This window comes from Halichoeres trimaculatus, unplaced genomic scaffold, assembly GCF_033239565.1.
Source record: "Halichoeres trimaculatus isolate MK-OKI-2021-1 unplaced genomic scaffold, fHalTri1.1 fHalTri1_scaffold_18, whole genome shotgun sequence".
In the NCBI taxonomy this organism is placed as follows: domain Eukaryota; kingdom Metazoa; phylum Chordata; class Actinopteri; order Labriformes; family Labridae; genus Halichoeres; species Halichoeres trimaculatus.
Genome location: NW_027437196.1, coordinates 15311186 through 15327298, shown reverse-complemented (window position 1 = coordinate 15327298; position 16113 = coordinate 15311186). Strand labels below are relative to the sequence as shown.

Below are 16113 nucleotides of genomic sequence, written 5' to 3'. Positions count from 1 at the left end.
TCAAGCGCTGTGAACTAAGTCATTTTGTCATTCATTGCTCTAGTTTCCAGCTTTTAAAATCCGTAGTAAGTTGATTCACAATGTTATTATTGCTGGACTATAATGGAACGTATATCTGGGTGTCGTCATGGTAACAGTAGTGATGTACACTACAGTTCCTAACTAACTGACCATGGGGAAGCATGTCTGTATGTTTTGTTGATAAGCAAATGAAAGTAACTTTTATCAGTTGTTTTTCTAAATTCTATGTTTTATGAAACCACAGTTTGGAGTGAGTTGAAAAACCATGAATATTTCTAAAGGAAAACATGAAATTGAAAATTACAAAAATTCATAAATTTCGACAAAAACGGTGTTGGTTCAACAGAGTCAACTACTTTGCAAATGTAAGTGTTAAAAACATTTTTTTGTTGGTCAAGGTTTAGAAATTAACCATCAGTATAAACGACCTTGCATGGAGAAGGGGGGCCTTATTTACAAGTATTCATGAGGAACCGTGGGAGATTTAACTTTTTTTTTCAGCAGAACATTAGATTCTGCATATTAAGCCATGAAGGCTTTAACAAACTCATATCTTGTTTCTGCTGATGTGTCTGCAAGAGAAAGAGTTTGCTGAAGCTATGAGCTCTATCTCGCACACTGGCTTGGGTTATTGATTGTTGGTGGTTGTCACATGTTTCCCAGCAGGCCTGGTCAATTATATGCACACAAACCTCAGAGTAAAGTTGCTGTAAGTTACAGAAAAGTGACTCAGTGCTAACTGTTGCATTTTAATTCTTGACATCTGGAATGGACACTTAACCTTGGCTGGTGGACACTGGTCCCTCAGGCAAGTTGGCAGTGCCAGAGAGGCCAAAATACAGCAGAGACTCTCACCATTATTTATCTGTTTATTTGTTCAGGCTGTGTCAAAAAACACCTACAGCAAAGCCAGGGTTTTCCATATATCACACCCACATTTCAGCACTTTGGCATTGATCTATTTTCATTGTCAGATTCTGTGATTCTGTCTGTGTTTTCCCCCATTCTGGAAATCAAAGGGCCCTACATCTTGAGATGTGCCCTAGTTTGATCCTGACTGTAGTGCCTTCATAAAAGAAAAGTAAACTAGAGATGTGAGAGGCAGCTCCCCACAGGAATACAGAATGTGGATAAATCTAAGTCATTCATGAAAGACAAGAACCAATCAGACCAAATCATACATTTTATCACACAAGTAGAATACTTTTCTTCCTTCCTTCCTGTGTGTATTTGAGGTGCTTGTCATAATTTAACATTATGCCCCTGGATTAAAATGTCATCTAACTGGAAATTCAAATTATCCACGCACAAAAAATATAGAAAAGGTGGACGAAAATAAACTAGTAACCAGGCTTGACACTAAACCAATTAATCTGGGGAATATTTCCCAGAATGCTACGTGTGTCATTCCTGGATGTGCTGCTGCATGATTACAGGATTATGTTCACCTTTCATTTGCTGCTTTCTAATGCAGGAGCGAAAATAACCAGCGTGAGGCCTGTGCATGTGCTACTTTTAGTTACTGATAAACCTGCAATCACTCAACAGCTTTCAGGAAGTGCTTTTTTTTTCCTCCAGAGAAGGTGGCTTGTGAGCTGTTATATAAAATTCAGGGTAGTCAAATTATAAATAAATACTTAAGTTATTAAAAAAGAAAGTAGATGTAATCTTGATTCAATAACGGGAGAGTTCTCATTACTTATTTTGCTCAATTTTGGTCTCTACCAACTCCCAAAGAACTATTCCAAATGTACAAAGATTGTCCACTCTGAAAGCCGCCACTGCTGCCCACCCACTTACACATCTGCCAACATTACACTTTGACTCAGATAGAGAGCGCTGTTACGCCCTCCACGCCGATCACCAAACTTACTTCTTTGGTGATGAAGCCAACCATTGACTGCTGATCTGCGGACAGCGCTGTACTTTCCCCCGCATGCCTCCCTGTCACATGACAGGAGATAGTTGTTGACAACTTGCAATATGCTAGCCTAACCTTGCAGAGTTTGCACCACACCTCCTTTTTCGGTAGGGCTGAACAATTTTGGAAAATAATCTAATTGCAATTTTTTTGGGACCAATATTGGGATTGCGATTTAGCATGCAATATTTTTTGGGGGGTGGTTATCTTCTGCATTAGTCACTTAACACAAGCAACAAAGCGTTCTATAGTATGACCAATACAACAAAGGATAGTGTAATATACAAACATTTTTTTCCTGTATGCCAGGCCTGCATGTCATGTTTACAAATAACATATACCTTTATTTAACTTTTACAATCAGAGTAGAATATTGACTCATTGATTTAACTTGAGGCCTTATAGACTTGTAATAAAATTATCATTAATTACGTTAAATAAAATCAGAGAAAGGAACAAAGCCCTGCAGGACAATAGGCCTATTATGAATAATAAAATGTAAATATGAATCCTCTCGTCTATGGATCTGTCATAATATAAAGTGCAGAAATGTAAATAAGACCAAATCTTTGGCTCAACCCCTGAAATATGACAACATGTAGAATGCACATTTTTATAAAATGAAAAAGAAACACTGTGTGAACATAAATTTAAATATCAATTGTATAGAAATCATACTGATCTCTCATCAGTAACAAAACACAAACTAAACTAAATGTACTTTAATTTTTTTTGTTTTGTTTTTTTAATTGCAGCCTTTGCAATTTGAAAATTGCATTCTATTACATTGCGATGTTGGTTTAAATTCGATTAATTGTTCAGCCCTACTTTTTGGTTTGTTTTTTGAAGGAGTTCCCTCACTTCCCAATCCATTTCAGAGTGTCTCCTCATTCTTGTTTTGGCTGTAAATCCTCCAACCTGTTGACTTCTGGTCTGGCTCTGTTCATGATGTCAGTTTGTTGCTGTAGTCAACCTCAATACAATCTGGTTTGGACGCAGTTTGTTTTATTTTTAGAGTCACTGTCCTGCTCAACATGCTTTTATGTGAAATTGACACAAAGCAGCTCCTGCATCTAACATAAAACTGCAGCCTGCTATAGACAGGATAAAACCATCGTCACATGAACTATTTGATTTTTTAATGTTGACGACTATTTGAATATTCTTAAATCACTGTCCATCCTTAGTCTCTATACCTGTTTGTGTTTGATTCTGTTGGTTATTTCTTGGCAAGTAGAATGATTCAACCAAAGAGCAGAAAACAGAGGCACAATTGAAATGTGACTGGATAAGATGGTTATTTCTTGACTTTTTCTTAAATCTGTGGTGTTAAACCAAGCGTCCGGTCTGTTGTGAGGGTGCAGGGTCTGTGGGGATTGGAAAGGTTAAACAGCCGTGATGTGAGTCCTCTTTAACCGAGCTCTGACTTCTGCCCCAATGGGATTAGAGAACCCTGCACTTTACAAAGCAGCTCATCAGAAAACATTGGGAATACAAAGCTGTTATGGACTGTGTCGGCTCAGTGTAACATGTGTTTGTGAATGGATTTCATACAGAGGCAAGAAAAAGTCAAATAAAAAAAAAACAGGAGGAAAAGCTGAGTCTTGTCTGGTATTTTGACAGAATGTCACTGAGTGAGGGCAAGAAATAGAGTGTTAATGCAACAGAGCATTATTAGCAATGAGTATTTTCATGGTGCATTACTTCATCAATTGGATTTGAGACGTTACCAACTAATAACATTTGTCTCTGTTCACAACAGAAAGCTTTTTTGGTAATTAGGAATAACGAAATCAATGATGTGAAATGTTCAAGTGAGGTTCAGGCAGAGATTTATTTATGAAAGCGACTATATAATAGAGGCACATTTCTCAGCATGAAGAACGACTATTGGGCTGTTGTTCCCATATAAAGCCCCAGATGCAATTCATCAGGGCCAATAAGAGCTGGTAATTTGTCTTCAGGTCTGTGTCTGATGGAGGAAGCTGATAAAAACCAAAGGAAATGGCTGCACAATGTATAGCCCAGCATATCCCAGAAATAATGCTCTGGGTTCCAAAACATCTATCACAAGGAGAGCTGAAAGTAGGCTAGATTCAGCCACAAGGCACAAATAAAATCATAAACACAACTAGGCATATTGAAATCTTTTATCTGCTGCTGTTTTTTTGGCTGATCATAAAGATGGAGTGGAAAAAACTGCAAGTTTTGAGATGTAAGAATCTAACCATCTCTTGGTGAAATCTTGCAAAACATCCACATATTTCCACGTTTCTGGAAGTCTCAATTGCTGCAATTCCAACATAGCTGACAGTGTCTTTTCGCTCCACTGACAAGTACAGATCCTGCGGTGAAAAAATCTCTTGACAGCCACCATTCTGGACGGGCTGTCATTGTTAATTGCGAGTGCACGGAGGTGGTGAGATCCTATCTTAAACGGCTGTGCCATCTTGGACAATAGACTCATTGTTCTCCGCTTCTTTGCCTCAGCTTTGGTGCGCCAACAGAGAGAGTGGGGGGGGGCAAACCCACACACCATTACAATATATGCCGCCTCATGTAAAAGCCACTGGTCACTGAGCACAAATACACACTTGTGGGTCAGAAACAGCTGAGTGAGACAAAAGAGTGGAAAACAGCTAATAGCTGTTTTATCTGTAGACAGGGATGTGAAGAAAGCAAAGCTTGGTCCAGAAAAGTACTTAAAGAGTAATAACTCTTAAATTTTCCCGTTCTTTTTTAGTGGCATGAAAATGCTTTATACGCAGAATTAATGTATTTATAGGTGTCCGTAGTAAACTGCAAGCTTAGCATCACTCTCTTTTTTTAGAGTCTCCTCCTAAAGATGAAAAGTTGCCTGGAGTTCAAGAAGAAACATTCTCACTGCAAAGGAAACTCTTGGCTTTTGTTCAGCGCTGGATTAGAGTTAGAAGTTTTGAAAGTGGTCCATTGTTTCTTAAAAACTGCAATTGGGCAAAGCTCAAAGCCACAGAAGAATTTCAAAAAGCATTTTATGTAAGAAAGAACAATTCAAAGCACATGAAGTGAGGTGATGAGAAACTAAAACTGCTGTCAGGTTCAGTATTACTATTGATAACATGGAGAAGTGTTCAGTAAATATGTAGAGACAGAAAATCCGAGCATTAGGAACACTAAAACCCATAAATAATCACATTATAACAATGATAACAATGACAGCCCCACGTTACAGATCGACTAATGATGATGTTTTTTTTCCATGTCTTTTTGAATGAGTAACAACTTTCAGGAATAGTAAACCCCTTTAACTGTGGTAGTACTCCTTTGTTTATGCCTGTCTTACTGGCACACGCCATGGTTTTTCTTTTGGTTTGACAATAACAAACATTCTTTAATTTAGAAATTCTACCAGGTACTACTAATAGATCATGAAGTCACAGGAGTCCATATAAACAACCAATAGAACAATCCATGAGAAAAGACAAAAAAAACCTTCACATGTATAGAGGGTATGCATTTACATCACTTCCCCTCGGGGACACGCCCACTTCAGTCGGACTGAGTGGCAAAACAAACCCAAACTTAGCACTGTGGAGTGCGGCAGTAAACACGACGAGACCGGTTAAAATGTGGAATATAGCACAAAATTATGTAGAGATGGACTCAACATTGATTTGTTATAGCTACCAAAGAACAAGGGGTTCACAAACATCGAAATGTGGACAGAAATCATATCCTGACATTTATTTGTACCTGATTTCAGCGTCAGGAAAACACACAATGTAAAGCCTGAAAGCTACAAAAGCCTCTACATGATTCAATTTACAGTATTAAGTGTATTTACCCAAGTGAATACACGTATTATCTATCTGTACTTTTGGTATTTAAGGTTTGGTCTCTGAGACAGTATTTAAGTATACTTAATATCAAATACTTTATAAAACACAGCTACAGCTGCTTGTGCTGTAGTTCTCCCCCATTTAGAAAACTGGGTTAGCCTCAGTTTGAGTTAGTTTACCAATCATGTCTAGCAAAATGTTCATAATCCTACGAAGACAAAAATCAGTTATGAAAAATATGATGAATGAAAAATGCTAACATTTAAAGATTTCGTAGTTTAAGGAATGATTTAACCCAAAAATACAGCATAAATTCATGTTAACTGACACAAAATGGAAAGCACAAATCCAGCAATAGTTGCCTGGATTGTTTCTGAAAATTGCAGCAATCCATCAGTTTCTCTTCTCTTTGTTTTTCAGTATCCTTTTGAAAGATAGCTATGATTGCTTTTCAAACCTATTGGTTCAATCAATCAATCAATCCAGCTCTTCCCCATTTTTGATTTTGTTTTAGAGTTTAGACGGTATTTAAGCCAACGCTGCCACTCATCTCTCTCTTTCTGACTCTCAGTGGGCATAACCGCAGTGACTTCCACTTGCTGTGACATCAAGTACATACCCTCGATTAAATACAAATATCTTGAGGCAAAAGCAGCCAATGGAAAGGCATATGATTCGAGAGAAGAAGAGAGATAGTCCACCAAATTACCAACAGTTACAATCTGGACAAAGATGAAAGAAATGAAGGTCGTCTCAGTGACATCACTCATTGGCTTTGAAGCATTTTGAAGTTCAACAATGGCAGTTGCAAGGTCTGGGTTTTGCTAAGAACCTCACGATTCTTTAGGTTGCGTTATAATATCGATTTGATTCAATATCAATTTGAATGCTTCGATTTTCAATAATCACACCCATGTGAACATGTGTGGCATGCCCCTTACATTTTACAGCAATACAACAACCCAAACATCAGAACTAACACCAAATTGTAGCAGACAGTCTGCTGAAAGGGAGTATAACATTAAAGTAGGACTTAAGTGTTGTATGACAATCACAATATGCTTGGTGGAGGTCTGCACTCTTTGAGTGTTTTTTTAGTCTTTTTCTAGTTTTGATTTGTTGGTTACGGTGACACATGCCAGCACGGCTATCTGCCGCTACCTGTATGTTTGTTTCTTTTGAAGATACATGATCGATCATGTAAGCTTCTGCAAGATGTCATGTCTATGAAATTGTTTCCCTTGTTGTTACATGTGTGGTCCAGCGGTTTTATGGAATCGTTAAGTGTAAAGAAAATTGGTTTGGTCAGTTCTTGTGTGTGTGTGGTGGCGCCCTCTACTGCTTGTAACAAGGTGTTCCAGTTCATTCTTGATCCAACCCATGAGAATCATACTTCCTGATTATGAATGTTCAACTGCTTTGCAAAGTATGGCGATATCCTTGTGTTAAAAAAGTCTGATAAACTAAATCCTCTCGCATTTGAGAAGCTTAAACCAAATACTGTTTCTTAGGTTTGATGTACAAAAAAAAAAAGAAAAACAAGGTTTAATCAGCTCTTCAAAGTACTGCAGACTTTCTGTTGATTGTTTTCAGCCCTGAACTGTGCTTCATCAGTAATATTTACATGCTTAAAATCTTGGCGCGCAGATGGGAGGATAAATGAATTGCACATTTATCTCATGAGTAAACACTGCTAATTAGTGCCTAACCCAGGAGTCACAATGGCTGGTGGGAGTATTACATCATGTAATTTGATGTTTAAACATTTATTAAAAATGATCCGTTTCACTTGTTGTCCTCTGTATTAGGATGAGTCACAGTAAGCTTCTGCGCTTACATTGAAACTTTTATCACACGTTAAACCTCCTCATAAGATCATAGCAGGAAAGAATCCTATATTACTGGAATACAGTGTGATATTTGCTTTCCAGTGCCTGAATTACACAGGGTTATTTGCCCCTAAACAAAGTGTGGGCATACAAACCATTTTGAAATGGCTGTTTTGCAAAAAAGTAATTTCAAAACCCCAAATCACTTCTGCAAACATTAGAGTAGAGTAACCCATCTTTGAGCAAATGATATGCTTGTGTTCAGATGACGAATAGCCTTTCTTTAACTCAGTAGACAGGATTATTGGTTTACTGATTATTTGTTTACATCCATACTTTTGGCTGATTGTGTTTTCACTCCTACTTACTCCGGACCAGACGTAATGCATTTTTAATGTGTTTTCTGCTTGACATTTCTGGTTTGACCACATTGCTCTCATAACTGCACTCAGATTGCAGAAGAGTAAAACTTTGTCCCTTTCAATTTAATTCTTGCTGTCCTGGTTTGCACTGGGAGTTTATTATGTTTATACTTCTCATACATAGTAGCAACATTGTTGGTTTAATGTTATTTGGGCCTGAATCAAAGGCAAAAAGTCAGACCCATGGTGCATTCAAGGTTTCTGGTTTCAGATGCCAAACAAAGAATCAGTTCTCAATCCCAAAAATGTATTTTAGCTCACTGTACAAGTTTTTTAGTAGTCAACATAGTCTGCCTCAAGTTTCAAAATATCAAAATGAGCTGTAGAGAGATAAGACCATTAAGACCTTGACTAAGCTGTAGGGATGGGTAACTTTCACATTTAAACCAATATGGTACCAATGCCAAGTACCTGGTAATTGGTATCGGTACTCCACGGTCCCAGTTTTCTTTATTATTGTGTGCATTTATGTGGTAATACATTTTTTTCCCTTAATTAAATCTCAAAGTTTTTCATTTTAGCATATTTATTTCTCAATAAACAAACTTGTAATGCTGTGTTCATGTCCAGTATAGAAAATTGGCTACTCTTCCACTCCCTCACAGTCACAAGGATGTATTTAGGTACCAAAACATGGTATCATTAAATATTACGTGAACCCGTACTTGCTACTACAGACAGAATTCATTCAGTGCCTATAAAAGTACCTGATTCGGGTTAGTTGGTTGCTAACTATCAAACATAACGTAGCCACATAACATATTTTACTATATGAAAGGAGAACGACTATCTGGTCCATATTTTCTTCAGTTAGTTTATTTTAGCAGAGAATTGAGTCTGAAACAATGCTAACATGGTACTGTTTTTGATGGTAACTGAATGCTAATCTATTAGCCATCGTAAAAAAAAAAAATTGAGCCCTTTTTGTATCCACACAGTTTCCACTTTACGGTATTTCCAATGGTGTACATTGTACTTCGGGTTCAACCGTTGTCCTTTATCCACCTCCTGGGAGATTTTCTTTGCTCTCCAGATGCTAAATCTCACACTTTCACAATGAGCTAAATGCTAGCTGAGCCTGTTGCCCCCTTTTTTTTGCTAAGCTTTTCAAGCTTTTTGGCTGAACACAATTGAACGTTTTACTTTAAAAAGACATCCCAATAAAAACAGTTTAATTGAAGCACAAAAAGTAAAGAGTGTCTAAAACAGAAAGCCAAGCTGACAAGGTGAGTTTGTCACTATGTATAAAAATGTAGGAGTCTTGTTCTGATTTTTATATACAAAGCTTTTCAAGACAAAATTTCTCTTCAGGTAAAAACTGTTTGAAAAAGCAAAAAGTGAGTTGGGTTTTTTTCTTGCAGCACGATCACAATGTTCCTCCCTTTTCTTTACTTCATGAATTTGTGAGACATTGTCAGCTATGTTGTTTTGCAAGTGCTAAACGGTTGATGAGGATAGTTGACAGTTAACTGTGGCTTCTTACTAGTGAAATAATGTGCTTATTACAATCCACTTGTAAAAAAAAGAAAATTGTGTTTAGAGTTAATTTATGACACTTATATAAGAGAACAGTTATTTTTATATAGTGTTATTAGCACATTGTTAATTTTCATTCTAATCACACAATATGGAAGCGCTACATCTGGTAACCGTTAGTTTGTTGTAGGTACTATATGTGGTAGGAAGTAGCAGTTTATCTTAGTGTGAAATATGTGTGTGAAGTTCTCTTAAAATATTACATATCCGCCTCTGAGCCCACATCTGATCCACAGCTCCTTTGAAGTGTCAAAACATGTTTGTGAATGGAGAGGCTGAATGGCAGACACACTCACCTCCAGCAAACTTAAATTGAGCATTTTTGTTAGAGCTTAGAAAACGGTTAGACAGACAGGAGGGTAGAAATATTCAACAGCTGACCTTTTCTGCGTTTCTGCAATCCCTAACCTGGGAAACATGTAACAGGGTGGAGATTGACACTGAAAATTACTCAAAGGTCATGTTATTCATCCCTGATAGCATCGGACATTTTTCTCTGAAAGGGATCGAAAGAAACAGTGGATATCAGGAGTTCTGTTTCTCAGATAATGCCAGATTTTGATGTTTTTCTGAGCTCAGGGAGACTTGTTTTTGGCTCTTGTAAGCGTTTGGTTAGTCTCCATGTAGTAAAAAACACTGTATGGTACAAAGCCACAGGATTAAAATTAATTGAGAATTTGCACACTGTTTTCTGGCAGCAGATTGTTTACTTATTTGTGAAGCGCATGTGTGTGCCAATCCTTCAATGTTGAACCAAGCAAATGCATATGAATGTGCATGTGTGTGTGTGTGTGTGTGTCTTTGCAGTGTATCAGGGGGAATGGCCTGTCGGGGGTTATGGAGGGTGCAGTGCGGGGTGATGAATAGGATGCTTTTGTGCTCAGTCTCTCAGCTGTCTGCAAACCGGTGAAGGAGAGAAAAGGTGAGAGAGAAAGGGGGCATGAGGTGAGGGAGATAAAGCCAGATAAAGGGGTGAAGAAAGGAAGGGAGAGAGAATAGTGGGAGAGGAGATGAGAAGGAGAGACACTGTGAAGAGTGGAGAGTACAGGTGAGAAGCTGGGAGGGAATGTGAGGTGAGAGAAAGGGTAGAGAGGTGAGGAAGAGGAGGGAAATGTGAGAAAAGAAAGGGGAGAGATACTACTTGTGCATTCAAGAACACTGCATCGTTGTCTCTTCAGCCAACAAAGAGACAAAGAAGTTGGCTAACACTAATCGTGGCTCATTCACATCAGCAGAAAAGAAAACCAGTAAAAGAAAAGAGAAAAAGAAAAAGTGCCCTGCTTGGTAATTTTGATCACTTGGCAGAACACAGGAGTGACCTCATGGCCTCAACCTTCACACATGACGGGGTTTGGAAATGAGCCAATCATGCTGACGGATGCTGATGAGTTCAGGCAAAGCTGTTGCTGTTTCCACTGTATTACATATTGCATAAAGAAAACCGTTCGACTGTATGACTTCCTGATGAAAAATAATCCAGAATACATTTTAAAAGGCTGAGCATTACAATAGAGAGTAGGTCGGGAGCATGAGAAGGTCAACTGTGATGCAAAGTCTTGATATGTGATATTTGGAAGACCTTTAAAGCACCAAAAAAAAGAGTAAAACATTTAAAAAAGCATATGATGAAGGAAACACCCAGGCTTAAAGTCGGGCACAGAGGGGCATCTAAGTAGGGCGGCATGTTGAACCTTGTACATTTTCTGTTTTATGAAAATATGTCAACAATACTTAAGTCAAAAACCAATGGTAAAAAATCTGAACATCTTCGCCTGAAACTGAAAGAAAAAATGACATTTACTAAACAAGATTAGAAATGATCTGTAATGAAATTACTGTCCGAGCCGTTCATTGTCTGGTTTTAGTTTCTCTATCAAGCAGACATCCTCTTTTTCTGTAACCCTGACAGAAACACGAACACAATTTTCACAGATTTTGCAAAGAAGACGTTGAATCTACGACAAACAGAATTGGATGAATTATCTGTGATGAAAATAACTGCTCACTGCAGCTGCAAGGTCATCAGATGTTTGTGATCTGTATCCTCAGTGATTGAAGAAATTATAATTTTGAGCATTTTTTGAAGTTTTTGATGTTGCCAGTTTTCTACCTTGGGGCTTTTCACAAATCAAAAACACTGGCAATTAGCAACTACAGTATTTGCCAATCCATGTAGTTAACAATTTGACAAGATTTTTGCTGAAACCACCTTTCTTCATGAAAATGTATCATTTCTATCAAAAAAAAATAAGTCCAATAGGCACAAACTCCTATTTACAAAATAATACTTTGATTATTTTGAGCTTTAGGGCTATTGGTAGCTTTCTTTTTCAGACAAAGTAACGAAAATTAAAAACTATCTGCTTACCGAAGAAGTACTTGGAAGCTTAGAAGGTTTGACTGTATAATTGTCAAATTCTTCAAGTCAATTCTTCCACTTCATTTAGGAGACGCTTTTGTCCAAAGCAACATACACACAAGCAAGAATTTAGACGGAAGGTAAAACTTTAATGCGCCAAAGAGCTTTAAGTTATTTGGCCACAAGTGATGCCATCAAGTGCAAGAAGAAGTGGGCTTTTTTTACTGTTTTTTTTTGTTTTGTTTTTGTTTTTCATGTTGAATAAAGTAGCCATAGCTGACCACAATTAATCGCTGCAACAATAAGTAAGAGCTGGGTCTGAAACCTTCTGACTCATTCTACCCCTGAGAACAAAGAGGAGGGTCACATTAAGTGCCTACGTGTTCCCTGAACTGATGAGTCTTCAGACATCTTTTAACAGTAGACAGGAACTCTACGGTTTCGTATTGAGTTAGGTAATTCATTCCACCATTCAGACACAACAGAGGAGAAGAGTCTGGCTAGAGATTTAGAGCCGCACTGGGCTGGGAGCACCAGGCCTCTCTTCACAAGCAAAGCGTAGCAGGCCTGCTACAAGAACTTTTATGTTTTGTTACCACCAAATGTCATATCGGCTCCATCCACAAATGTCAAAGAGGGGAGGGGTTCCTCTCGTAAAACTCTCCAATTTGTTTTCATCCAATAAGATTAAGCTTGAAAGCACAGCATGGTGGCGCCAGTCTGCCAAATGAAAAATGACATGAGTCATGACAAATCAAATGTCCTGTTCAATCAGTACCAATGATGGGCTACCCACACATATGGTCTCATGTTGCACTTCATGATGATTCATGATGAGCTGTTTTGTTCAGTGGAGGAGACTCTTGCTGATGATTCTGCTCAAAATCCAAAACCTTTGAACAATCAAGGAAACCTCATCAACTACCCTGACCAATGAGCCCCTCCTGGCGTCCTGCTGAAGAGACACTGATTTTCTTTTTTTACTGCTTTAATTCTGGGTCCACTTCTTATGGGGACAAGGGATGATTAAAACAATCCTAAAGTGGGGATTCATCTTAAAACGTGTCCTGTAGAGTTGAATCTGAAGTAAGTCATGCTCTTGTACAATGAGACAGCTTAAAGGTGCTGATTTACAATTAGAAAAAAAATGTTGATTCTTGTTTTTTTAGGGGGATGATTAAAATTGTTGCCTTTGTAAGTAGAAGCGGGCTACCCAAGGAGAAAGCTGCTCAATTTGCTTTCTTTTGTCAGAGGAAAATAGGAAAAAACTCTTAATCCTTCAAATACAGAGATGAAAGAAGTCTGGATTGGTCCTCAATGACAAATCCTAAGTTTTACGTCAGAGGAGCCTCAAACGATTATTACTGAACTTAATTAAACTAGACAAAAATGAGGATGTTTCAAATAATGCTGTATAATACCACTGTTTGGGTTTAAGCTAGCTCTAAATTTGAATCCCCTCCAAACAGATGTGCATCTGTCCATTGGCCAATGCAAGTGTACATCTGTCACGTTTGGATTATCATCCTTAACAAAGAACCCACACTAAAGTCATGAAATTACAACATACACATTAACTTAACCCAATCTGAAAATTTCACAGGGCTGCTGTGTATCCCTGTCTGTTGATTCAGTCATACCTAGACCCATTCTTACTCCATTAGGTTGTTTTTATTATCTCAATATGGAATAATAAAGTCTCTGTGTTAACTAACCCCAGCGTGGATGGATGAACACTTTCTATCTGCCCACACCAGGGTCCTCTGAGGCCATCGCAGCGTGGCGTTTCTCTGATGAAACAAAAGCAAGCGAGCAAGCGGCGGAGGGTTGAAGGAGTGGGCGATCAGGATACAAACTGTTTCCCTCAAACAAGCAGCAGGATGAGATGTGGAGAAGGCAGAGACGTGGCATCCATACCTCCAGCACAGTCAACACAGCATGCGTCCTCCCTTCACACTCACACACATACACACACACAAACACTCTTTCTCCGAATGCGTCTGGATAATTGCATATGCAAGAAGTAAATAAACTGTTCTGACTGCATGTGAGTGAGAGAATTTGCATGTTAACAACAACAAATGTCTCATCCTTTCATTTCTCATATCAGACTTGTGTTCTGCAAGTCCTTCAGAGGAGGTTCGGAGGCTTTACTTCTACTCAACAATATCCACCCTCAAAGTGTAATCAAAGATAGCCACAGTAGCAGCAAACAACAGAAGAAGTGTTGATGAAGCCAGGTGATGATGTGAGGAGGCAGACATCATTAGCCCCCATCATCACACTTCATCAAAAGGAGAGGGAGTGTTCCTGCTAATGAGCTGGAAGTATGAACAAAAGCAGATGGCTTTATGAGTCAGACAATAAGGCGCTCATAATTGAATATATATCATGCGTTTCCATTCAAGCAGTCCAGCCATTTTTCAACTTGCTTCATCTCAATGGAAAAGCTATTATCAGAGGCATTGAAGAGCTGCCATCACAGCGAATCAGCTGGATTTCAATGAGACTTTTCAGAGCTGGGAATAACTCATCACGCCTGAAAGAGACTTAAAGTACAGCGGTGATAACAGGCTGACGAATTAATGTACGGCAAAGAGCTGCTGCTGTTATTAATTGATTAATCTGATACTAAATCGAAAGGGAAGTAATCACCGACCATGTTGCTATGCAATTCATTGTTTTAGTCAGACATATCAAACATTCAGCTTTTTATGGAAGGATTTGTTGATTTGAAATTAAGTAATACTGAATTTATGTGATTTCAGTTAGTGATTTGACAAAAAAAAAACAATTTTATGACGGTATCTTGAGCTTTAAGTAGCTGAAATGAACTGTTTTACCACTATCTGTGTCATTTCCATACATTAGAACAATAAGTTAATTGTGAAAATGACATTTTAAGTTGTAAATTGAGCAAAGACGTATTATGTTGTCTACTTTAATATTTAATATGAATCATTTTTATTATTTAGTGTGAAGAGATTTTACATATTTACACATCATTGGCCTTTAACGATATTTTTTTGCAACTCTTTAGGCTTGTTTAACCATTTTCAACACTATAAAACCTGTCTCTGGAAATATAACTTCCTGGTTGAAAATAAAGTTGCTAAACTGAAACAGAGAGACAGTGATACACGTCTCTATAAACATGATACCAGCTGTCAATCATCCAGCACTTTGCCAGCGTCTCTTGCACAATGCACAGAGACAAACTTGGCCGCTGTTTTGTGCTGCTCTAATCTGTTTTTCCTCTTGAAGAGCTCACAGCAGGACGGCCGTCTATGGAGCAATTAAAGCCTCTTTCTTAATCCAGACGCCCCCGAAACAACTGGAACCACTCTCCCTCCTCCTCCTTCTCTCCTCCTCCTTAGCGTTAGACAGCAAGTGCAACACTACTCACCCCCAGTTTCTTACTCCGTATCCTCACGTATCCCTGTTTGACTATGTCGTTGAAGTTGGAAGCCATGGTGACAGGAAGCGGGGAGCTTCAAGCCCGGGGTGAAAAAAATCAACAAAGTAACCTCTTCTGCTTCGTAGGGAAATGTTTCACTCGGCACTCGGGCGTTGTGACATCCAGCAGCAGGAAAGCGAGCCGTGGGCAACCTGCTCCTGTGTCAGCGCTCAGGCTGCCCGGCTTCAGCGGCGCCGATCCATCCGGGAGAGGAGGGAGAGGAGGGAGATACCATTCGTCAGCTGATTCATTGAGCACGAGAGAGGAGAGAGCAGAGGAGGGAGAGGCGCGCTTCCTGGACCACACCATCAACCAAAAAGGGAGGGGGGTGGGTGAGAGGGTACCTTCAAATTAAGGCAAAAGTTTTTATTTTAGCAAGTCAACTACATATAACAGCCATAACATCGTGGCTAGGTCAGAGAAATGATACAACACAGCAGATTATATTTAATCCTAACCATCATGAATTCAACTATTAATTATTTAGTTATTTATCTATTTATCTATTTATTAATTTATTTAATTATTTATTGTGGAGTTTGTTTATTTTTCTTAATGATTTACTAACTTACATATTTTTCATGTACTACACGCAGAGGGTGTCTCTCAGTTTAGCCCAGTCTTTTTCAACCTTGGGGTCGCAACCCCACATGTGGTTGCCTGGAATTCAAATGGGATTGCCTGGAATTTCCAGCAATTCATTAAAAAAAGATTAAAAAATAGAAATATTATATACATATATATATATAT

The 16113-nt window shown here is 38.4% G+C and overlaps 1 protein-coding gene across 1 annotated transcript in view; it reads right to left on the bottom strand.

The window, feature by feature from the left end:
• Positions 1-15635, bottom strand: part of dok6 (docking protein 6) — a 70385-nt gene extending 54750 nt beyond the window's left edge. The window contains exon 1 of the mRNA XM_074693205.1: positions 15313-15635. Coding sequence (XP_074549306.1) covers positions 15313-15378 — 66 coding nt within the window. The 5' untranslated portion in view covers positions 15379-15635. The remainder of the gene's footprint in view (positions 1-15312) is intronic.
• Between the last annotated feature and the right edge of the window lie 478 nt (positions 15636-16113).